The sequence below is a fragment of the Pezoporus occidentalis genome, unplaced genomic scaffold (genome assembly GCF_034315485.1).
Source record: "Pezoporus occidentalis ecotype Australia unplaced genomic scaffold, CSIRO_AGI_Poc_V1 ctg82, whole genome shotgun sequence".
Taxonomy (NCBI): Eukaryota; Metazoa; Chordata; class Aves; order Psittaciformes; family Psittacidae; genus Pezoporus; species Pezoporus occidentalis.
In genome coordinates, this window is record NW_026916181.1 from 2,468,135 (window position 1) to 2,492,107 (window position 23,973).

At 40.8% G+C, this 23,973-nt stretch overlaps 2 protein-coding genes across 2 annotated transcripts in view; one reads left to right on the plus strand and one right to left on the minus strand.

The window, feature by feature from the left end:
* Positions 1 to 23,973, minus strand: part of LOC134156151 (5-beta-cholestane-3-alpha,7-alpha-diol 12-alpha-hydroxylase) — a 540,007-nt gene that overhangs the window by 464,081 nt on the left and 51,953 nt on the right. The window lies entirely within an intron of this gene.
* The window catches only part of OBSCN (obscurin, cytoskeletal calmodulin and titin-interacting RhoGEF), a 181,290-nt gene that overhangs the window by 111,782 nt on the left and 45,535 nt on the right, over positions 1 to 23,973 (plus strand). The window contains exons 69-91 of the mRNA XM_062603989.1: positions 302 to 589; positions 2,022 to 2,294; positions 3,436 to 4,791; positions 5,404 to 5,682; positions 6,063 to 6,141; positions 6,503 to 6,621; positions 7,430 to 7,627; positions 8,047 to 8,079; positions 8,171 to 8,269; positions 8,735 to 8,953; positions 9,782 to 9,848; positions 11,435 to 11,463; positions 11,766 to 11,882; positions 12,725 to 12,864; positions 13,535 to 13,735; positions 14,056 to 14,138; positions 14,860 to 15,033; positions 16,373 to 16,532; positions 17,756 to 17,872; positions 19,136 to 19,300; positions 19,922 to 20,080; positions 21,292 to 21,469; positions 23,437 to 23,550. Of these exons, the coding sequence (XP_062459973.1) occupies positions 302 to 589; positions 2,022 to 2,294; positions 3,436 to 4,791; positions 5,404 to 5,682; positions 6,063 to 6,141; positions 6,503 to 6,621; positions 7,430 to 7,627; positions 8,047 to 8,079; positions 8,171 to 8,269; positions 8,735 to 8,953; positions 9,782 to 9,848; positions 11,435 to 11,463; positions 11,766 to 11,882; positions 12,725 to 12,864; positions 13,535 to 13,735; positions 14,056 to 14,138; positions 14,860 to 15,033; positions 16,373 to 16,532; positions 17,756 to 17,872; positions 19,136 to 19,300; positions 19,922 to 20,080; positions 21,292 to 21,469; positions 23,437 to 23,550 (4,647 nt within the window). The remainder of the gene's footprint in view (positions 1 to 301; positions 590 to 2,021; positions 2,295 to 3,435; positions 4,792 to 5,403; positions 5,683 to 6,062; positions 6,142 to 6,502; positions 6,622 to 7,429; positions 7,628 to 8,046; positions 8,080 to 8,170; positions 8,270 to 8,734; positions 8,954 to 9,781; positions 9,849 to 11,434; positions 11,464 to 11,765; positions 11,883 to 12,724; positions 12,865 to 13,534; positions 13,736 to 14,055; positions 14,139 to 14,859; positions 15,034 to 16,372; positions 16,533 to 17,755; positions 17,873 to 19,135; positions 19,301 to 19,921; positions 20,081 to 21,291; positions 21,470 to 23,436; positions 23,551 to 23,973) is intronic.

Consider the following 23,973-nt stretch of genomic DNA (forward strand, 5'->3'; position numbering starts at 1 on the left):
TTATCTTTATTTTGAGCTAGGTGGGACAAAGCATCAGGAAAAATTCACAATATGTGACATTAAGTATGTGAGATGACAGCTGGAAAATGGATGTTTGTCATTAGCAACGTAGATCAAAGGAAAACTCAGTCGTGCACATGTATGTCTCATGGTTATGGGCATGTACCCACTCAATTTTACAATAAGACAAATACTGACTCTGTTCGCTTCCTTCTCATTGCCTGTAGAAGGCTCTTGGTTGTTTCAGTATAAAGCATTATTGCTCATGTCATATATTTCGGGACTTCTGTTGTGCCTTCAGCCCATCCCGATCCACCTGAAGAACCAGAAGTTTTAAGTAAGAACAGCCACTCTGTAACTCTGTCTTGGTACAAGCCGTTGAGCGATGGTGGTTGTGACATCCTAGGCTACAATGTGGAGAAGAAAATCCCAGGTATTGGCTGGCAGTCATGCAGCAAGGGCATTATTCAGAACACGGAGTTTATGGTGGACAATCTCACCCCAGGTGAACCCTACAGATTCCGCGTTTCAGCTATAAACAAAGTTGGGGCCAGTGAGCCGGTGCACTTCCCTCAGATGGTGCAGCTAGGTGAGAACAGAGAGATGCACCCATGGAGGACTGCAAGTGGCTGTAGACCTTGTGTTTTGCATGGCATGCCTGCTTCATCCATTCCAGGCATCTCCTGGAAGAGTTCAGTCTGCAACATCTTTCAGTGCTTTGCTACCAACACAATAGAGGAGAAAGAGCTTGGAAAAATTGTTCTGGGCTGCCATGAACAAAACCGGCTGCATTATTAGTAATCAACACTTATTTTCTCCAACCTGCAACAGGCTGTCTGCATCCATATGTTGCCTGGTCTTTTCAGGTGGAGTTAGGATGGTATGAGTCAAAAGGAGCATGTTGGGATGCATTCAGGGGTACCAAGACCCTGGTACAAAAGCTGTGGGTGTACAGTGTTGACTTCTTCACCCATCTTTCTCTTTTGTTTTATTATTTGTGTATCTTTTTCAATAACTCCCACAAAGAAATGATGGAGGATGCAGTTCTGCGGTCTGTTGGTGGAACTCTGGAAGCCACAGTGGGACAGAGAACCACTTCCTCAATCTTTCTTTTCCTGCAACTCTTTCTGTGATAGCAGAGTGCACAAAAAATTCCTCAAACTGAGAATAATAATAAATAAACCTTTTTCTTAAGGCTCAGACAATGATGTTTTCACAATATGACAGCTGCCAGTGCTGTACCCTGATAAATCTGTGTATGCTGACTGCCTACAAAAAACCCAAAGCATTTTCAGCAGCGGCCCCCCTCACACTGGTGAAATGTGCAAAGGGGCAGATCACACTCAGGAGTGTGCTGCTTTTGGTAATTTATCTGTGTACTTTACATCCCAGGCCACATCTCCACATTTCATGCATTTGTCTTGACTTCATTCTGAGTATCACAGTTGTGCAAGCAGCCTGCCACTGGCAGGCCTCCTTCCAAAGGACAAAAGATATAGAGAGAATTTTTAAATTGTTTATGCTTTTTGAGAATTTTTACTCTCCCTAAGCTAGTGTAATTTCTTTTTATTACTTTTTATTTTCAAGAGTGGGATGAACGCTTTTAATAATGTCTTTTTTAATTCTTTTTTATTGTTTCTTTATTGTCTTCAGAACTGCTTCACTTCTAAACTTTAAGATCTTCTAGAATCTGTAGAACTGCTTGAATACTGGTGATGGGTAAATGAAGATCAGCAAATAAACACAGGAATGCGAAAAATGCAACCAATTTGCATGTATATATTTAAATGGAGCTGGTTTACCTGCTGGGCAATCTTGTAAAGTTATGTCACTGTTATCTTTGGAAGTGCAAATTTTGAATGTTACCATATATATTTTTTTCTCCTTTTGGTTGTCTACAAGAACTAAAGAATCTATAAATGGAGGATGGGGTGCTTGGATATTTTATAGAGTGATCTTGAGTGTCTTAAGGCCAAATTACTGTATGTTCTCTGTGCTAATTTATTTTTTTGTAATTACAGAGCCTCCAGTTACAGTCACCCATCCTTTAGTGGGAGGATCAGTCTCAGAAGGAGAGGCGGCTCGCTTGGAGTGCAAATTATCAAGTGAAACTGAAATGAAAGTTACATGGTTCAAAGGAAAAGAACAAATACGAGCTGGGGGGAGATATGAGATCCTCTCTGATGGGAAAAAGCAGATACTCATTATTCATGCATTTAAACCTGAAGACCAGGACACATATACCTGCATGGTTTCTCCAGAAGTCAAATCTGTTGCCACCTTGTGTCTTGATGGTATGGAGCATGCATTTCTGTGATGTTAAATAGTTCTGTTTACAGACATCCCAGGGCATCTCCACAGCTTGGACTGGAATTAGTTTTCTTTTACAAGCTGTGATAACGGTCCACAAAGAATTGTTGTCTTTCTGTTCAGTATTGCCCAGTACATTTCTGAATCTACTTGGATAAGATTTTACTGAGTCATATATTGAAGTTGCAATGCAGTTGTTTCTACATGGGTTTCTGGTGTCGTTTGACATTTATTCTGCCTGGCCTTCAGATGCCATTTCAGAAAGTGAGGGCTCTTTTGTATATTCTGCATGGTATCTGCCAGCCCCCTGTCCTAGGTATCCCAAATGCCTTTGGCTCATAGTGCTTAGGAAGCTGAATTGTGCCCCTGTGGTGGGATTTAGTGGCCTACGCACAAGCATCTGGTGCCACTGAGGCACTTCAGGATATCACCCTTGGCCTCCATCTCTTTCTCCAAAGGAACCTAGAGCACCCATGGGTCCTGTGTTGTATGTAACAGCCACACATGGATGTCACAGAAGCCTGGAACATCTCAAAAAGCACTGGGCACTATGCAGTAACAAGTCAGTGTGTCCCAGGGAGTGAGTTACAACCTTCAGACTTAGACACACCTGAACAGGCAGGTGTCTCCATCTCAAGTGGGAGTCTTGGCTCCTGTTATAGCCAGTGGAGATCTATTCAAGACACTCAGTGAAGCCCTATCTACCTGTAAAACAGGATGAGGCTGAATAGTTTTCCACACTGCACTGACAGGCTTAACTAGATATTCGTCAACTGAACCATTTTAAAAGGGCAGAAATTTATTTATTGGGTTAAAACCTGTGAAGAATAAAAAGGTTGTTTGGCCATGTTTTAAGTACCTGCAAAGAATCATGGAATAATTGAGGTTGGAAAGGACTTTGAATATAGTGTAGTCCACCCTCCTGCTCAAACAGGGTCACCTAGAGCAAGTTGCCCATGACCATGTCCAGATGTATCAAATTTACACTTTGTTCTCAACAGAATGCATAGTTAAATGCCACTGATACTCTCCTTCCCAGGTGTTAGAATAAGCTTTCTATGTGTGTTCTCAAAGCTTACTCACAACCTTTGTCTTTTAACATCTTAACAATTTAATTCTCCTCAGTTCCCACAGCATCAATGCTTAAAGAGATTGCCAAGGAAGCACCCCCTGCAAATCAACCAGAAGAGCTGGTGGATGGTCATGTCCAGCCCAGCTTGCCCCCTGAGGCTGCTCAGGAGGGAGATCTTCACCTTCTGTGGGAAGCCCTGGCTAAGAAACGACGGATGAGCCGGGAGCCCACCTTGGATTCCATCAGCGAGGTGCCTGAAGAGGATGAGAAGCTTCAGAAGTTGAGGAAGGAGGAGGCAGAGATGTCTCACTATTACTCAGAGGAGTACTCCACATGTGATGAGCTGGCTAGGACAGGAGAAGCAGATTTCTCTTTCACAAGCTCAGATGATGAATCTAGAGCTGGAACTCCTTCACTAGTAAACTACCTCAAGAAGGCAGGGAAGACAAGTATTAGTGTTACTAGCAAGGTTCAGTCCATCTCCACAGGCAAATTATGGAAGCAGTGGGAGGAATCCAGCGTGGAGGCTGTTCTGCCTGCCCCAGCTGCTAAGCCATCTGAACCAGAAATGCCAGATTTAGATGACCCTTCCATGAACAAGGCCGCTGTGAAGATCCAAGCTGCTTTCAAAGGCTACAAAGTCAGGAAAGAGATCAAACAACAAGAGTGCCCAGTGTTTACTGAGACCTTCAAAGATTTCTCTGGTGAGCCTGGAAGTACTCTTCATCTTGAGTGTGTGGCCCACAGCAAAACTGACATGAAAGTCCGTTGGCTGAAAGATGGGGAAGAGCTTTCAGATGGTCGCTACTATCACATAGACAATTACACTGATGGGACCTGCTCTTTGATTATCACTGGCCTGGACAGGAAAGATGCAGGTAAATACACCTGTGAAGCATCCAATAAATTTGGCAAGGTTTCACACAGTGCTAAGGTGGTTATTGGCACTCAAGAACCTCACTTTCTTCATAAGGAGGAGCAGGCTAAACACAGCACTGACAGTGAGACAGAGAGCTCCTCTGGCAGTGAGTTGGATGATGCTTTCCGTAAAGCAGCAAGGAGACTTAATAGACTCTTCAGGGCCAAGATCTCAACTGAGATATCTGATGTGGAGGAAGAGCTCTTTGTCAGTGCAGATGAAGGGGACATAGATGTGATTGACCATCAGACGTATCGTGAGGATGACCAGTACATCTACATTAAGTTTGAAATCTTGTCTGAGGCAAAAATTGCTGCCACTCGATTCAGAGAGATGTTTGGTGCTCTGGGAATTCCTGTGGAGATTGACATTTTGGAGCAAAGCCCTAAAAAAGTTGAATTACGCATCGGGAAAGCAACACCACCTGCCCATGGGAAGTTTGCACCACCATTAGCCAGACCTCCACCACCTTTGCTGACTTCTGATACAGGTAGGTGAAGCAAACAAGTTTATTCTTTGAAAAAGACAGCTAGAGCAGGTCACAGTGTTACCTTTTCACTCACAAATAGCTCCCAAAAAGCCTTTCTTTTTCATTTGGAGCAGATATTTTCCTGGAAACTTTGCACTTCGGCAAAAACTGATCGATTTTTTATTCTTTCTAGTTTTGAGGGAGAAGGAGGTTAATGATGAAGGAGGGGGGTGCAAAGTATTGCTTTATCTACAAAGCTGCTTTCCACAATAAAAATGTCCCCTACTACAATAATATGGCTATGCTATGATTAGTATACTCAAATAAATGACACAGTTTTCAAAACTTCCCGAGGGAAACAAGATATTTTGGCAGAGAGAGGAACAGAGACAATGTATAGTTTGCAGCTGTGGTATTGCAATGCTTATGGTGTTATGGAATATCTTCATAGTATTTATTTCTACTTAGATGTAGTTTGTACTTGAGTATTTTCATAGAGAAAAGATAACACTGCAATAAAAAAAAAAAGTAGAAACAAGAAGTCTTCAGGCACTGAGCAGCAGTGCTTTTAAAATATCTCTTTTATCACAACCAAGTTTTTCCTATCTTCTTTCCTAACAACCCTGACTCTAGCTCCCATGTTTCTGACTGAGCTCCAAAACCAAGAGGTACAAGATGGATATCCGGTCAGCTTTGACTGCATTGTCGTTGGCAAACCGCTTCCCACAGTTCGCTGGTTCAAGGATGGGAAAGCTATTGAAGAAAATGATCATTACATGATCAACGAGGACCAGGAGGGGTGCCATCAGCTGATTATCACAGCTGTAGTCCCCACAGACATGGGTGTTTACCGTTGCCTTGCTGAAAACAACATGGGAGTTGCTTCAACCAAGGCTGAGCTTCGAGTGGACTGTAAGTCTCAAAATCACTGTAGAAGAAACAAGGGAAGGGGTCCCGCGGAGTGGGGGATATTTTTTAGTTTGCTGGGTTGTTTGCTTTTTTCCCAAGGAAAGCACCATTTACATTAAGAAAATATATGCATTGTCCACGAAATGTTTCACTTGCAAACCTCTTGGGTTCAATTAGGTTTTGCCAACTCCAAGGCAAGGCTCGGAGCAAAACTTTTCAGATAAACAGATGTTTCCTGTAATCTAGGGGTGTATGGGGTCCTGCTGCAGTAGCAGTCTGAAATTAATCTGTTGTCACTCAAATTAGTAGGGAAAGATAATTATAGTAAGAATAATAGTTTCAAAGCACAGATTATAGAAAACACATCCTTTTCCATTTAACAGTGACCAGCACTGACTATGAGACAGCAGCAGATGCAACGGAAACATCTTCTTACTACAGTGCCAAAGAATATATTTCAAGGTAAAATATAGAACTCTACCTCTTTCTAAATTCTGACTTGGTAAGATCAATATGTATGTTTATGGTTTTGCTGTATTTAGCAGGGCCAGTTTAATGTCATAAAGGAACAGCCAGACCAGCTGAGATGCAGTAACTGCAACAGCTGGACATTTATCATGTCCAGACTTGCTCTGGCTGCTTTCAGGCTAGCCTGAATATTTCTTCACAGTATCATTCTATTACTTTTAATGTCATATGGTGCTGAATCTGTTGCCATGATGAGAAAGCCCACAGACCAAATTAACTTAAACTAGTTAATTCTGATTCCTGACTCTTTTCTTGCTTGCTGACTTTCTTCTTTCTGAATCTAATTGCTTCTTAGCCGAGAACAGGAGGAATCTACCACTGAGGAGGAGCAATTGCCCCAGATCTTTGATGAGCTTCATGATATTCATGTGGCACCTGGAGCATCACTGGCTAAATTTCACTTGAAGGTGAAAGGTGAGGGAAGCTCACAGCACTGTCAGTTATTCCAAGTTTGCTGCCAGATTGAAGTGCTGGACAAGGTTTTCCAATGTGCTTTTCCGCAGCTGTGCCCCCAACCCATGGATCTTGCATCACATTTACACCACACAGCTAGAAGAAGATGCTCATGCTGATGAACATTGGCTTTTGTAGCAGAGTTAGAAAGATCAAGTGTCTCATTCTGTGTCCATGTCTCCAGACACAATTACAGGCATTTACTCCTGAAAACTAAGTCCTGTAATTCTCTGAGCATGTTAGTTATGGAGGAGCAATAAGGAATAAAAAAAACCAAAACAACATAGCAAGGGTGTCCTTTATTCTCTTTAGTAAATGAACAGTCCTGGACTTGCCTTACTCTATGAGGGGGTTGCTGCTACAATTTAAAACTGCAAAAACACCCTCCTGGTGTGGGCTGTGGTAGGGAGAGGTAGGGATTTTCCTGTTCTCTCCATAAATGGTGAGAACTCTTTTGGCTTCAACTTTTCTCTTTGTGTACATTGCAAGTCAGACCTAAGTGTTACCTGTCCAACCTGAAAGGTACTTGCACATGCAGTCAATAATGGGGAGTGCCAGAAACTGAAAAGACAGGAAAGAACTTTAACAGATCAATAGAATTTAATGAATTTGCAGACATTCTTAACTAGGTAAATCCTTGAAATTGCAGCCATGGGCAGAGCTGAGAATCCCTTGGCTCTTGCTCAGAAGGACCTGCCTCTTTGGAGATGCTACCAAATCAATATTGCTGATGCATTCTGTCCTCCATGTCTGCAACTGCTTCTTGCAGGGTACCCACAGCCTCGTCTGTATTGGTTCAAAAATGGACAGCCGTTAAAGGCCTCAGATCGCATCCTGAAGACTGACAAACAGGAATTCCACTCACTGGAAATTCGCAATGTCACTAGGGCAGATGCTGGTCAGTACTCAACGTTTGTCATCAACTCTGCCGGTTCCGCATATTCATCAGCAAGACTGGTAGTCAAAGGTAGGTAGGGCACTGATTTTGGCATCTGCTTTCCTCTCTTCCAGTTTTTTTTTCTATTTTGTAAAGTTATTTTTCTTGAGAAAGAAAGTCAAGTAAAGTGGGAAGTCTGTAGATAAAAAAATATATGCTTTAATTTTGGTTCACCTATAAATTCTGTGTGTCCCAAAGATTTTGCTTCTCTAGGGCCTGTCATCTCATAAACGTACATTTTATTCCTGCCCAACTTCAGCAAATTTAATTGTTCATTTTATTAAAACTGAGAGCCTCTCGTAAATTATACTGACATTTCTGTGTAGCATCTTCTGCAAAGAGTAATCCTCTGCAGTCACTTTTTTGTTGTTGTTGTTGTTTTTTAATTAAACTCATGGGCAGAAAGATATTTGTGTTTCTCATTTTGTTTTTTCCTCCTTGTGTTACAGGTCCTAATGAGAAAGAAGAGCCATCAGAAACAGGTGAGAGAAGCTGTAGCAGGTGATAACAGAACCCCTACAAATTTTTCAGTCATCTAAACTCGCCATGTTTCATCAATAATGTCATTTTCAGATTCCCATGAGCAGCTGATACCACCACGGTTCCTTGAAAGATTTACTAATAAAAAGGTGAAAAAAGGTGCAAGCATCACATTATCTGTAAAAGTTGAAGGTAAGTGGATACATACCTTGCCTCTCTGCATAACAAATTGCATAACTTCACAGCACGTTCTAGACTCTCTCTGGCCCAAGTCATTGTAACCTTGTCTCTTGTAACTGAAGACTGGGACTCTACTCCCAGATATGTAAAATACTTTTATGTGCTTTACAGAAAAGCATCTTATACATCTTCACTTCCATTTTCCTGTGTGTAAAATCAGGGATAACAGCACTTACTGGTCTTCCGAAGATGTGTTGATTAGCAGTTTTGATTTTAGAAAAAGGTTTGATGTACTTTTGAGTGTGTTGTAGAAAGACAATTTTCTAAAGACATCCTTTAATATATGTTATGCCTTTTTTTTGTTGGAAAAGAGTCAGGGAACAGATCAAAATAGCATTTATTCACAGCATGGCTTATAGTTGTAATGCAGGAACACCACTATGAAAATTAAAGCTCTTTGCATTGTTTTTTTCTTAGGACATCCACCACCAACCATTACTTGGCTGAAGGAAGAGTCTCGGGAAGATATTCTGTGGATCAAACCAGAAACTCCTGGGTATAAACTTGCCAGTTCAAATATGCATCACAGTCTGATCCTGTTGGATGTCAAAAGGAAGTACAGTGGAGCTTATACATGCATTGCTACTAACAAGGCTGGCCAGTCCATCTGCACAGCCACCGTGGAAGTTTCAGATGGTAAATCTTTGTTACAATACAAACACATTCTCTATTTGATGTTTCATACAGTCCCTAAGAGAAGAGCAAGTGTCACTGGTAAGGAAATTAACCAAATTACAACTTGAAAAAAAAACAAAACATTCTCCTAAGATTAGCCATGGCTTTGCATGCCTTGCAAAGGATTACACTCTTTTTTTCTATTTAAGATTTCTGACCCTGTCTTGGATTAACAGCAATATATTTTCTATATAAACAGAAGGCAAGTTCCAAGAAACAACCAAATTAAGCACAAAGGAAAAAGAAAAGAAGAAAGACAATGCAAAGTAACTAGCAAAAGTCATAATTTGAAAAATCACTTAAAATGTTTCTCTGCTAGGGTATTTTGCATTGTAGAGCTGTCTTAAGGCAGCTAGAGTTATTTGATTCCCCTTTTACAGACCTTTTCAGATCCTCTCATGTCACAATACATTTGGTAAGACAGGAGACAAGCAAATACAGACTGGGAGTAGGGACAGCACTGTGAAGGACTCTGTTTTTCTGTTATCCTTCCTTGCATCCCACATTTTTACTGTACCAAGAGCTACAGGAGCATAGTTTGAGCAATATAGACAAATAAGGCATTCATACATCTACATGAACAGGGAGAGAAGCAAACTATTTGCATCATATTGAGTGGGAGTATGTCTTCCAGGTCAGGAGCTGCTAATAGGGCAGATCCATTATTTCAGTGTTCCCAGCAATCCACGTCTAGAAAACATATCTGCATTAAATACGCACACACACACACAAAAAAAAAAAAAACATTCTCTGCCTTCTGTCCTCTAATGATAAACCCTGATCTTGCAGTGAAAGAGGCTGAAGTTCTGACTCAGGAGCGTGTGATGGTGTCAGAAGCCATCATGACCACACTGGGGTAAGTGGTTGGTCACCTGTGGTGCAGTGGAGCAGTGCAAGTACCAGTTCCCATGAGTCACTTTTAGGCTGTGTTCACTTTGGACATCTCATATTCATGTCTTGGCACCAGCATTAAGATAGCTTGAGTTCCTAGGATGGGAAATGCTATGAATACTATATACTATATCTAGTACTGTATATTATAATATTAGTGGCAGTCATTTATGCTTGATTATCAGGGATGATAGGGACAAGGAAAGGAAAGAGAAGAAATGGGTGGTCATATAAAACTCTTGCTACTATTTCATCTCCTAAGCAGAATGTAAAAAAAACCCAAATTTAAGGGTCAAGGTTTTCTGACTGTTACTTGCCAACATCGATGCTTCACAGAAAAAGAAGCTGAAAAGGGTCTTCTCACAAACTTCTTGTTTACAAATGCATCTGAAGAATAACCTCTTCAGTTCACCATCCTTGGCTTGGATACTAGGCAGAGAGAGTTTGAAAAGCAGTATCCACCTGAGCACATGTTAACTTCTAGAATATGTCTAGCTTAAAACCCTTGAGCAGTCTTCCTCTGAAGTGTGAAGAAAGCCACAGTGTGAATTCAGCTATTCCACTGCAGCCTCTCCCAAGGTTGTGTCCAGGCTCTGTTAGGCATACTTAGTGGTATATAGTTCATCACATATCAAGTGGATTGCCTCCTGTGTACTAATAGAGAATTAGGGGAGATCAGCCTGTGCAATGAAAGTTTATATCCTGCCTCCAAAAACAGGAGGAAAGCAGAGATGTTGACTTCAATATTTTAGTGTTTTGGCAGAGCTGTAGTCTTGGGAAACAACACAAACACTCTTCATCAGATGAAAACAATGCTGGTATTTTTTTCACGCTGATGAAGTCATTTTCACTCAGTGTTAACAATACAGGCTCTTGCCCCTTTCCTGCTAGCATGAATTAATTTGAACCTGGTAAAAGCTGTCAGTGTAGCAAGGGTCTCTTTGGACCCCAGAACTACTGCAGTACGAGTAGCCAGCTTGTTTCCCAACACACAGGCATCCTGATGTGATGGGAGCAGATCTCTTGGACAACCACAGCATCTACATATTCTCTGACCCTTGGTTTCCTGATGAAACCACTGCAAATTGTTAAGCATTAGTTCACTGAAAACTGACTGAGACTACAGATCCCACTTGACATAATGTCTTCAACTGTAATAGCTTTATTTCAGAGTCAGCTGGGAATAAAGTCCAGTAGTACCATGGAGGTGGAGGTTACTTGGTTCTACAATCCACTCCCTGAGCAGCCAGATCTTGCCAAGCAACAGTTTGTAATAAAAGTCAGGAATAAGGAGAATTGTCTGATGGCATTTGCCTGAAAGACTAAGACACATGAGAGGTTCTGTGCCCTTAAGAGCCACATGCCCCAGTTCTCATTTGTCACAGTGGCCCTAATGAGTATCAACTACTAACACCTGCAGTCAACTGCAGAGTCCTAATTTACATATTCCCAGACTTCACATACAATGTGTTAGAAGGAGGGGATGTTTCTTATTTATCTCTCTTTGCTACAAATTTTATGTTAACTTTTAACTCTGTTTTATTCTTTCAGAGATATTCAATCCTCTGAAACAAGAGAAGGTAAGAGGCTATTTTCTCTCTCCTACTCCTGCCCTTCACATCTACGGTTGAGATCATCTATATATTTCATAATTACCACCTACTTTCATCCTGTTTTCTTGAAACTGTCTGAAATGTTGGAACTTTTCAGGACTGGTCTCTGTTCAAGGGTGAATTATTTGGATGAAATGTGAGCAAGCACAGCTTTAAAAACATGGAAAGTGAAGAAAATTAAACCTTCCTTCCACAGACACTTTTGTTACTCAAAAAAAGATGACTTTCCAGTGGCATTTCCTGCTTAATAGCAAATTCTCTCTTTTCAGGAGACTTTGAAGGTGTACCCAAAAGCCCTATTTCATTAGCTGATGTTGGCTCAGAAGAGTTCTTTCAGAAACTCACCTCACACATCTCAGAAATGGTATCTGCAAAACTAAATCAAGGTAAGGAACCTGTCAAACACATTTTAATTAGTGCAGAAAAATGTACAGTCTTTTTTTTTTAAGTATCATTTGGGCTTTAAATGTCAGTGAGCAGGGTGACTGTCTCAAAACTGCTTCGTAAGTATATGAGTATTTGTAAGTAGTTAGGACTAAGGACTTTTAGTAAAAGTCCATCTAAACTGCACGTCTTAGTCTACAGTTTTGAGATAGAAAAAACCTATTACAGTAAATGAAGATGGCTGATGGCTAAAAATGAAATTTTACGCATGCAGTGTTTGTTTAAATAAGCAGGAATAACTGTAAGCTTTAGAGTGGAGGGCAAGTTGTAAAAATGGTAGTGTATTTTGAACCTCTAAGGTATTTTAAGTTTTTCAGAAATTCATCACTCCTGAGTCTGAAAGCAATCCTATTTTGAAGACTTCCCCCATCTTCAAGTTTTATCTCACAATAGGGTTTTAAAATCAAGTTAAGGCAGAAAACTCTGTTCACAGCTGGGCAGTAATCCAATGATGTGTTGAATTAAATGAAAAATCCTGGTTTGTGTACCATATACTTATTATCTTGTAGTAATGTTTTATCTTCAAGCAAAAAGAGAGGCCTTATGTCTCCTACGAACATTCTTGCAATGCAGTGGCAGTACACGCAGTAGGGATGCAGCCTAATGTATTAAAACATTTCAATTATTTGTTTAATCCTAAATACAAATAGGATTTCACACTAAATATTACAAATGCTCTTCCTAGGTAATATTTGTTTGTATGAAATTGAAAATTATTATAGATTTAGTTCATGTTAAAATAGGATATCTTTATTTCATGCACTGTTCTTGCTCTGCTTTTCAGCTAAGCTTCGAGTGCCAGGTGCAGAAAGTGATGATGAGTCAAAAACACCCTCTGCATCACCTCGCCATGGACGATCCAGACCTTCCTCTATTGTTCAGGAGTCCTCCTCTGAATCTGAAGATGGAGATTCCAGAGGAGAGGTATGGTATCCTTATTGACAATTTTTCACAAGGAGAAAACTTTACTTAGAATGACCAGTCTCCTATGGCTTAAGGATTTCCACCACCTTTAGAGATGTACTTCACTTCAGTAGCTATATTTAGTAAATACTGGGTCTGTGATACAGAGCACAGAGAATCAAATTCTGATGCTCACTGTGTGATCTTGAACAAGTTTTTCAAGGCAACATATCCCTTATTTGGCATCTTTTGCTTTCATGGCTGATCCTAAGAAAGTCAGAGCCTGATTTTCTGTGGCCTTGTGGCCTTGGATAGTTGGTCAGAAGAATTTTGTGAAGAATTTCTTCTTGAGAAAAATGAGAATTTTGTGAGAATTAGAAATTTTGGGGGATGTAATTTCAAACAAAAAAAGGTAAAAAAAGTTAAGAATTTGGAAATGTTAATTAATTTTGTCATTTTCAGGATGACTGTTTTGCCTTGAGAGAAAGGCAATACTGTTTTATGGTATAAATCCAAAACACCTCAGAGAGACAGACTTGAAAATATGGTCTGAGCCAAAGTGAACAGTGATTTTCTCTGCCGTACAAGGGCTGTAGAATAAAACATTAAGCACCAGTAAGCACTTATGTTCCGCTGGTGTTACTGTATTCTATATTCAGAGCACAAAATAACTGTCCTTTTGTGCTTGCAGATCTTTGATGTCTACATGGTCACAGCTGACTATTCACCTGCTGCACCTGACAAGGAGGCCATCACTTTGAAGGAAGGCCAATACGTAGAAGTCCTTGATTCAGCTCATCCTCTGAAATGGCTGGTCAGGACCAAACCCACAAAATCTAGCCCCTCTCGACAGGGTTGGGTATCTCCAGCTTACCTGGACAAGAAGTTAAAGGTAACTGATCATGCTGTGTTTAATTTTTGTGATGCAGTTTAGAGCCATCCCTTTCGCCAGGAGTGATATATATGTCAAGAGGTGTTGAAAGGGTCTGTAACATGACTGGTCTCTTCCATGTTTTGACTAGACAATTTCCGTATGTTTGCAGCAGTGCCTGGGTTTGACAGACCTAATCATCCTCCAGCAAAAAATAAATTTCACTCTGGCTTAGGAATTCTTGAAAGGGACAGTGAACGCAGAAAGGATATTCCTCAATGTGCATTCATAAAAGCACTGTTAACTTCAAAGTATAAGGTTTCTTTTTTCTTGTATTTTAGTTGTCACCAGAGTGGGGAACAACAGAAGCTCCTGAGTTCCCTGGAGAATTTGTTTCTGAAGACGAATATAAAAGGAAGCTAAGGTGGGCTCATGTCATTTGGTATTTGTGCCTTTGAGTTTTCCCACCTATTGAACTAACACAAATGTTGGCATCTAGGTCCCTCCCATCAGAGTCACTGCTTTTGTTCTTCTGAGCCCTGCCACCTCCCCTTTTCCAGAATCAAGCAAACCCTTGATTCTCTCCGACTTGTAATTTGTGGTCTTTTATTGTGTTTTGCCATTGATTTCATCAAAGAATATTCCAGGCAATCTAAACCAGACTGGATGACTTGAAAGGAGGAGTTTACATTATGCAATTCTGAAGCTCTCTGATTTTACCACATCCTGAATTCCAGTACTTTGGGATGCCTTACGTCTGAAAATGATGTCTAAAGAGGGTGTGAAAGCATTCAACCCGATGTTACTCCCTTGCAGTGCAACACACTATTTCAGTGTGCTATCATGGAGATACTTGCTTCTTGATTGCATAAAGTGGCATCAAAGTTGCTACCATCTACTTTACATAGATCCTTCTGTTGCTCTCTCTCTCTTTTATCTGCCCTAATAGTAGCAACCTGTAAGGTAGAGGGAGCAGGGTGTCTAAGTTCTTCTTATGGTCAGAGGATATCTAGTCAACACACTCCAGGGAGTCTGTTTCTCTGATCATGCATCTCTACTTTAGAACCTCAAAATCTGTCAGCATGTCAAGGATAATGATGATGATTTTTCTGTGATTTCTTTTTGCCTATTTGTTTTCCCTTCAGTGTTCTTATTCAAGAACTGTTGATCTCAGAAGAGGATTACATTCAAGATCTACAGTTCCTCCTGACTCATCACCTTAAGTACACTGAGACCTGTTCCAATGTCCCAGGAGCTGTTGCTAGTCAGAAATCTACCATCTTCAGAAATATTGATGACATTGCTCACTTCCATTCCAGGTGGGCATTCCCATGTGCCTTTATTTGAGACCAAAGAGTGTCTCACATACAGAGCCACAGTAAATATTACTACTATGAAGGATGTGGAGCACTGGCAGTGCTGAGGTGCAAGGGAATTGACAGTCCTTTTGGGATGATAGGTGATAGGATAGCATGGCTTACGTCAGGATTGGGACTCCTATAATATCTTACAACGCTTCAAGGTTTCATACGTCCAGCTTATTTCTTACCCTTTTAAGTGAATTAATTTAAAAAGCAATGAATTATTTTTAAAAGGCATCATGGTCTTATAGTCACTTTAGTGGTATCTTCATAGAGACACACATTCATCCAAAACTGACGCTAGTGTCCATGCATTCGAAACACATCCAGCTGTAGCAGGCTGCCCAGGCACAGTGCCATGACATAACGCCTCTGCCTACTCCAAGAAAGGTTTAATGAAGATCTGCTGTTCACAAAATGACTTGCCAACATCCAGGCTGAAATACTTTTATTTGCGGAGAGAGGAGGTGGTGTACAATGTCCTATGTGCGTTTGGCTTTTGCTGAGGGGCTTCCTTTTGCACCTATCTCATAGGAGATAATTGTTCTCATGGGAAGTCCCTGCCAACAGCATGAGAATCGCTTTTGGTTTACCTTGGGGGAAGGGTCAATAACATACACACACAAAGCGTCTTCCTCAGTCAGCGTGTGCTCTGATCAGTATTGATAGCACTGTAAGCAAGAGCAACCAATAAGGAGTTTAAGCATGTTACAATGAAAAGTATATAGTTACTCTGGGAAAAACGTTATGTGGAGGACTCTTATGTGAGACACCGGCACTTTTCCTGCCTGAGCCATGAGAATAGATTTCCCTTCTCTTTCCTCACTCTCTCCTCTTTCCCCATCCTTTTGGTTTTCCCCCCAAAGCAACTTCAACTGTGAGTGGTGTTGCATGTTACCAGCTGACAGTGCTGAAAATGTTTGTGCATGTGAATCTGTTTCAACATCCTTTGTAAAACAGAGTGGGGATATCTGTCTTCATACACGTGGATGGCTCATTGCTCCTTAAACTGAGGCGTAAGGATCTAGGGAGGACTTAATTCACAACTTGAACTGAGCCCTAGATAGTTATCCTTGCCTTCCTTGCAGGGCATTTCATACACTCAAGCTAAGAGGAACAGCATCATGATGGATGAAGAGGCATTGAGGAGTTTAATTCTAATGTGTCATGTCTCTCATGTTCCCCAGTCACCTCTTTTAGTCTGTGTTAACCTGATTTAAGTCTGTCTGCTGGGGCTGTGCTCTAGTCTCATTCCATCCCCTTCTCCTTAGATGTCCTTTTTCCTTTGTCTCCACAGTGTCTTTCTCCGAGGCTTGCAGAAATGTGACACTGATGATGATGTGGCCATGTGCTTTATCAAGCGTGAAGCAGAGTTTAATAAGTACATCCAGTACCTGGTGGGAAGGGTACAGGCTGAGTCAATTGTTGTCAGCAAAGCTGTCCAGGATTTCTACAGGGTAAACGATAGCGAAAGTACCTGCAGAACATGCATCCTATAATCCATTTCAACAAGAAACATAGCTATTAATCACAAATGTGATCCTGAAAAGGATTTTTTTTTTTTGGTGGGAAATCTTTCCTAAATATAATAATTCCATGTTCACTGTCTAGGTTTTCCTGGTGGGTACAATCAATATGGAAACATGTTTACGTATACTTATGTATTTATGGATATTATAAGAAGTATACAGGCACGAATGTGGCTGTGAATATGTAATTGTAATTAAGGGATATTTTAAGGACAAGCACATTATAAAACCAAGCAAACTCACACAAATCAGAAGGATAGGCAAATCCTGTTTCTCTGCTCTAAGATTGGAGTTCACTAGTGAAAACACACACACAATAATCCAGATCCAAGAATACATGCATGTTTATGGGTCTCCTGAGCAGCAAGCATTGCCCCTCTGTCCATCCAATACCCATGTCCATACCTTCAGGGCTTTTACCTTCTCCATGTGGCTCCTGCTCAGCACCTGGTCCAGCTTTATGCTTGCTAGAAAACACATGCATGCGTTCACATTCCCCCCACATTCGCAGATCCTTCAAATTATCAGCACAAACTCCCAACCTCCCTAATGCCTATGCTGGACCCTGCGTCCTGTACTTGCATCTAGTTCAGCTTGAAGGTTGCTGGTGAATTTCACACATTTGCATCCACACACACCAGGTCAGTGGGAAAGGGTAAGCATCCAGCTAAGTGCCTGACATCCCAGCACATGGACCCCGTGACCTGTGCTTCCCATTCTAGGTGCTGGTGCCAAGACCCTCATCTCTCCAGTTGCTGGCACTACAAACACACAGACCACCCTCAACTGAGGTCTGGCACCAGTTTCTGGCACCGAATTCTCTCACTCCTGCCCTCCCACCTGCTGAAAGCACTCATCTTTCACATCACACTATCTAGTTCTGCAAGCTTTGGATCACATATCCCCAGTGTCAATCCTGCATGGGAAAACCAGAAAAAATCAGAATTGCAGCCTTCTTGCAATGTAAAATGACAACTAGCTGAGAAAAGATGGGGGAGGGCTAGAGGTTTCCAAAATATGTGGTAGTAAGGTCTGGTAGAGCTATCCAACTTTGACTTTTAGGTATAGCATATATGAGTATTTTCCAGGGAGTAATCTTTTCCACTGTTCTTTATGACAACCTTTCCTCATTCTTCTATGTATTTTTTCAGAGATACACAGATGAAATTTTAACTAATGAAGATCCTTCACAGCCACTTATCCCACCACTGCAGCACTACCTGGAAAAACCCATAACCAGAATCCAGCAGTATCAGACTATAATCAAGGTGAAGACCTTTTGTTACACATGTATATCTGATAGGTTTATGTTCTGGTTTGTGCACCTTGTGTAGAAAAAGACTTCATTTTTATTTCGTATTTATTAGCTTTCTTCTGATGCAACTACAACTGAAAGCTGCTTGAGTAAGAGAGACAGTAATCACTGTCAGTGATGGTGTTCTCTAAACAGTTTTTCAAATGTGAAACCAGATAGACGTTCATGGTCTCCAAGTCCATAAAGTTTAGCAAGTTCTATATGAGTAAATATATGCATATACATATATAAAAATATATGCCTGTTTACATCTGTATATGAGTACGTGTATGCCTATATCCATAACAAGTATGAATTTGCTTCACACACAGTAATAGGTATGTTATAAAAATAAGCAGTTTCCAATGTGTAAGATACTGACTTGCCACTTTATTTCCTTTTGGTTTATACTGCTATTATAGTAAGATGAAATTTTTGTTTTGTGACAAGTTTTGCTTCATTCTACCATCCTGAAATGTTTCATCTTTCAAGCTTTCATCTGTCTTATTATCTCAGGTTCTAACCCAGGCCACAAACAAACATTTAAAAGTAGCCTTTAAAATAGTATTTTTAATGGGAAACAGAGCTAGGATATCCAGGAAGAAGACAGTCATGCCAATGTATTTCTGTATTCTAGTGTTACCTGAGTGAGACATCTGAATAGTTCAAAGTACATTAACTTTCCAATTTTGAGCACATGCCTGCACACAAACACCAACATTTTAAAGGGTCTCTTAGAAGAGAGAGCAAGCATGGGCACTTTCCATGACTTTATAGCTAAAAGAGAGGAATGGGAACAAATGTAAGAAGAACGAGATAACTGCCATGTTGTATTTTTTCCACCCCCTCTTTATTTATCTAGTATTGACTTTTCATTTAGCACAGCCAACTGTCACATTGCTTGCCTCCTGGTGTCATCAGGGTAAGCACCAGAGAAATGCAATGGATACATTTAGGATTGTTTTGGAGGTTTTTTGGTTCTCAGTCACTGAAGCATATCTGGTAGTTGCTTCAACTTTGACTAATATCAGCTGATACGAGGAAAAGCCAGACTGGTTAATCATTAAGGCTGCAGAATGGGTAGGAAAGAAGAGACTTCAATAGCTAAGCAGCACATGGTGAAAGAATGGAATAAAAGTTGCGCAGATGAAAGACCTGGAACAGATATGGAGAAACTCAATGAAATTTATTCTTTTTTTTTCTGACTGCCTGGTAACATTTTCATATTCATCTACAGGAATTAATCCGAAACAAAGCAAGAAACAGCCAAAACTGCACTTTGCTGGAGCAGGCTTATGCCATTGTGTCTGCACTCACCCGAAGAGCAGAAAACAACCTCCATGTCTCACTCATTGAGAATTATCCAGGCACCCTGGAAAGCCTTGGTGAACCCATCCGACAGGTAATTGGAATTTCTCAGCTGGTGTTAGTGCTATGCAAGCCCTCACTAGTTTCTAAGTAGCCTTAGGTCCTACAAGAAACTCCTTTAGAAAGGCTAAATTACAGTAATTCTTCGGTGTGCATTCATCTATCCACATTTAGACATGTGAAACAGAGTCCAATCCCACCCCCAGACTGCTTACTTCTGCCTAATGATGTCAAGGGGAAACCCATGTCACTAACTGAGCTGTATATGTCTGTGGTGTGTAGCATGAATGTCCTGCTCTGGTAAAGGAAAACAAGTGAGCATCCAAAGTGTCCGCCTAACACACAAAAGACAATTTTCATTAGCATTTCCATTTCCAAGAGTGTGCCTACCCAACAGGAGCTCTCTGTTTTTCTGGCAACAAATAATGCCATTCAAAAGGACAACATAATGACAAGCACCGTGTGCACCTCTGCTGGTGCTGTCAGTCTGATGCATCACTTTTAGCATTAGAAGCAATCTGCTGTGCTGCAATAAAACAGAGGCACATAAGGTGACAATATAACAGTAAACATTTGCTATATGTTCACTGAAAAACGACAGTGAGACATCATTCCAGGTTTATTGCTATGTATGCTTCCTTCTTTTTCCTATCAGGGCCACTTCATTGTGTGGGAAGGAGCTCCAGGAGCTAGAATGGCCTGGAAAGGACACAAAAGACATGTCTTCCTCTTCAAAAACTACATTGTGATCTGCAAACCAAAACGGGACACAAGGACAGACACCTACAGTTACATCTTCAAGAACATCATGAAGGTCTGATCACTTTATCCTCACCTAGAGCATTTAGAACTTCATGCTTATATCCAGTTTGGACATTTTACTATTCTTTTGAGCTATTCCTTTGTTTCCAAAAGTATTTGAAGCACAAGTAAAATCTATCCCAAAATCTCTCTTCTAAACCTGTCAGAAACATGTCAGAAACTTCTGACAGAAGCATGGGTGGAGTTTTAGAGTGCAATGGGATTACAAGTGTTTATTCATCTCTGTTACCTCATTCAGCTAATTGCATAAGTATGAGATATTGATGTGAATTTTTCTGTCTATAGTATTTGCTAGCATTTGTAGATCTTTGGTTCTGGCAGGCTGTAACTTTGGTAATAAACTGGAGGAAATGATGTTTTAGTTATAAATTAATTTCTAGTGATTCTCTCTGTGGGTTATGTCTTTTCCTGACACTAATTCCTGTTTAGAAAAGAAAAATTGAGAGGATTTGACCAGCTCACCTTCGAACATTCAAGGCTCAGATTAAAAATGCAGGAAGTTGAAGAAAGAGTTCTCCCAAGGCAGTAGATGCTTAACTCCAGTAAAAAACAGCCAACCAACAAAACCCACCAAGGAATTCCTGACCAAGCCCAGTCAGGACCTTCTGAAAGTCTTTATCTCTGTCCTCTTCGGCATTCATAGGCAGAGTTCATTTCCCCCCCGCCAAAAAAAAAAATCGATTACTTGTCTGGGGAGTGCCTGCTCTGTAATGCCTTTTCATGTATCCCTAATTGTGCAGATCCTTGGCCCAACAATGCTGCATTGCAGGGACAGTGTGCCCCACCCTTGGGATACGTTTTCTTGCTGGATGTTATTTTCCTGAAATCAGAATTACTCCCAGGGAAATGTGTGTTTGGCAACCAGACAATCAAGTATACTGGTGAAAGGATTGCCAAACGACACTAATTGCTGTTCAGCCAAAGCCAGATTGTGTCACTCATGCAACCTGAAAAATCTTTAAAAACAGTGTAAATTACCCTCCCTTTTTGCTGTTGTCCACTGGAGAGGGTACATGCTGACAGCAGGAGACTTGCTAGTGTTTAATAGCTGTTTCCATTTCAAACCTTGTTTTAAGATGGTTCTGGTTCACAAAAGCTAGGTCCAGATCTGAACTGCCTTAAACTCTGGGATTTCAGCTGTGGAAAGGTTCTGGCTGAAAATCCTAGGAACATGAGATGTGTATTGACTTAGTTGTCATGCAGCTGAACAACATAGATGTGAATGACCTTGTGGAAGGGGATGACCGGGCATTTGAGATCTGGCATGAACGGGAAGATTTGGTCCGCAAGTACCTTCTTCAGGCACGTACAGTGAATATCAAGAACTCCTGGGTGAAGGAGATCTGTGGCATACAGCAGCGGATCAGTGAGCCTCTCTGGAGTGAGTATGCCCTGAGATAGCCCAAGCCTTCTTGTTGTTTCTTGGCTAGTCTCCCTGATTCAGGAAGGAATTTAGCAAAGGAGGAAGAAAAACATTTAGGACCATCTGCCACCTCTTAAACTGAACTTGGGTTGGAGGTTTTCCTTTAATTATATCACAGACTGCTGTAAATAACTGACAGGACTTGACAGCAAGCAGTAAGCTTAACTGGAATGGTTATAGCAGGTCCTCCACCTGAGCTGGGGAAGGCATCTTTATCAGAATGGGACGGTGGTGTTTGACTTCCCATTTATTATCAAGGGAACCAAGACAGTGTATCACTGAACTGATTATGTTCATGTGACAGAGGTCCTACAGGATCTGTACGAGTTATTAAACAATAGCAGAGCACATGAGTAGCTCTCTAATTACTATTCAATGTCCATAACAAAAGTGTGGAAAACACAAGCTGATGAGCTGGCTATCCCTGGCTATTTCACCTTATGTAAATTGCTTTTGATGGAGGATTAATCAGAGACTAATGGAGTTGCTCTGTTCCCTGTCTTCATATTTGTACATTTTTGTCAATGAGCAGAGGATGATGTTTTCTAGCAAAATAGCCCAGAAAATGTGTGTCACTGGGGAAGGCAAACATGTTACTGAAGCTTCTAAACAAATTTCAGAGTTGTTACTAGAGATGGCACTTAGGGGCTGTAGTGATAGGACGAGGGGTAACAGGTTCAAACTTAAGCAGAGGAGTTTAGATTAGATATAAAGAGGAAGTTCTTTACTGTGAGGGTGGTGAGGCACTGGTACAGGCTGCCCAGGGAAGTTGTGAATGCTCCATCCCTGGCAGTGTTCAAGGCTGGGTTGGACAGAGCCTTGGGTGACATGGTTTAGTATGAGGTATCCCTGTCCATGGCAGAGGGGTTGGAATTTGATGATCTTAAGGTCCTTTTCAACCCTAACTATTCTATGACTCTATGTGTTTGGTCTGGTAGGGATTGCAGATAGATAGATGACCACAGAGCTTGGTGGTAAAGGCCCTGGCCCACTGTGTAAAGAGCATAAGAAGCCAGTGGGAAAAGTAGTCTCCAGACCTGACCAGAGTTGTACTTATGCTTGTATAAAGGCTCCTATGACTCTGTTGAGTACCAAATCCTCCCCTTGTCCTCTGGCTTATGTTGCTGCATCTGGGCGCATGTGTTTGCTTTGGATTTTTATCATGTCATTCTGGCTGCTTTGTCTACACTGTCATTAGAGATTCCACCAATTTTTTATTGACAAAATTTATCTGCAGGCATATTACATCTTTATTGTTCAGGCATAGGATACAAATGGTGTCCTTTACAGAATAAGAGAGTTTAGCACCCTGAAATGCCAGAACGGAATTGGGTTTAGTGTAAATGCACTGAAGACAAGCCTGGACATTTTATTTTTGTGGTTTTAGTGAGGTGTTCTAATGAGAAAGATTATCAGAATAATTTTGCCTAGTTTCATATGGTAATAATAAGTTAAAGTCCCTTAATTCAGGAAGGAACTCAGCAAAGGAGGAAGGATTTTATTTTAGGGAAACCAACAGGATACTAGTTTGGATATGCATTTTAATTGGGGAATTGTTTTAACTGTGATAGCTCTATGGTGTGTGAATAATGGATGTGTGGATGTGCTTATTAAAATCATGGCCTAAAATACTTCCAGATCAGCAACAAATCTGTTTTTGTTTTGTTTTTTTTTATGGCCTAACTTTATAACCAACAACAGGCATTTGATGGACTGAACTTAGTTTCAGATAAGCAAGAACAGCATGTCGCTTATTATCGCTTACTATCAGCTGCTTACTATTAGCTGCTAAAATTTTCTGTTCAGCTTTCCATTGTGAACCTTACAGTTTTCCAAAAAGTAAACCTATTCTTCTACTTTGTAGCAGCCATCTCATGGACAGATCTCCCTTCTTCTAGACTAACATGTTTATTCTGATGTTTCAGTACCTCCAGACTTTGAGGAAGAGCTAGCAGACTGTACAGCTGAGCTGGGAGAGACAGTCAAGCTGGCCTGCAAAGTTACAGGAGCTCCCAAGCCATCTGTCAGCTGGTACAAAGGTATGAACAGCAAGTCTTGAAATGCATCCTTCAAATTTATATTGCTTTCTACTAATTGGTTAGTGGCTAACCTAAAAGTTGACCACTTAGAGATACCCAAGTCTAGTCTGAAAGCTAGCTACTAAGCAACCCAAGTAACGTACATATTCCTACGAGCTAATATGCCCTTCATTTTCAGGTTTGCCGATTAACCTCTAGTAAGCCACATCTCGTGGCAGTTAGACAACTTCTAGTAAATGAACAACTTCTTTTAACTAGCTCAGATGTTTCTATGTCATAGCACAGGCAGCTGTGCAGACAAATATTACTGTATTGCAGAGGAACCAGCTTTGCTAGAAGTTCACATCTTGTAAAGATGTGTTCTGCATGTTTACAGTCACTTTGGAAGTGTTCCTTTGGCTAGCAAATCAGAGCTATAAGTGG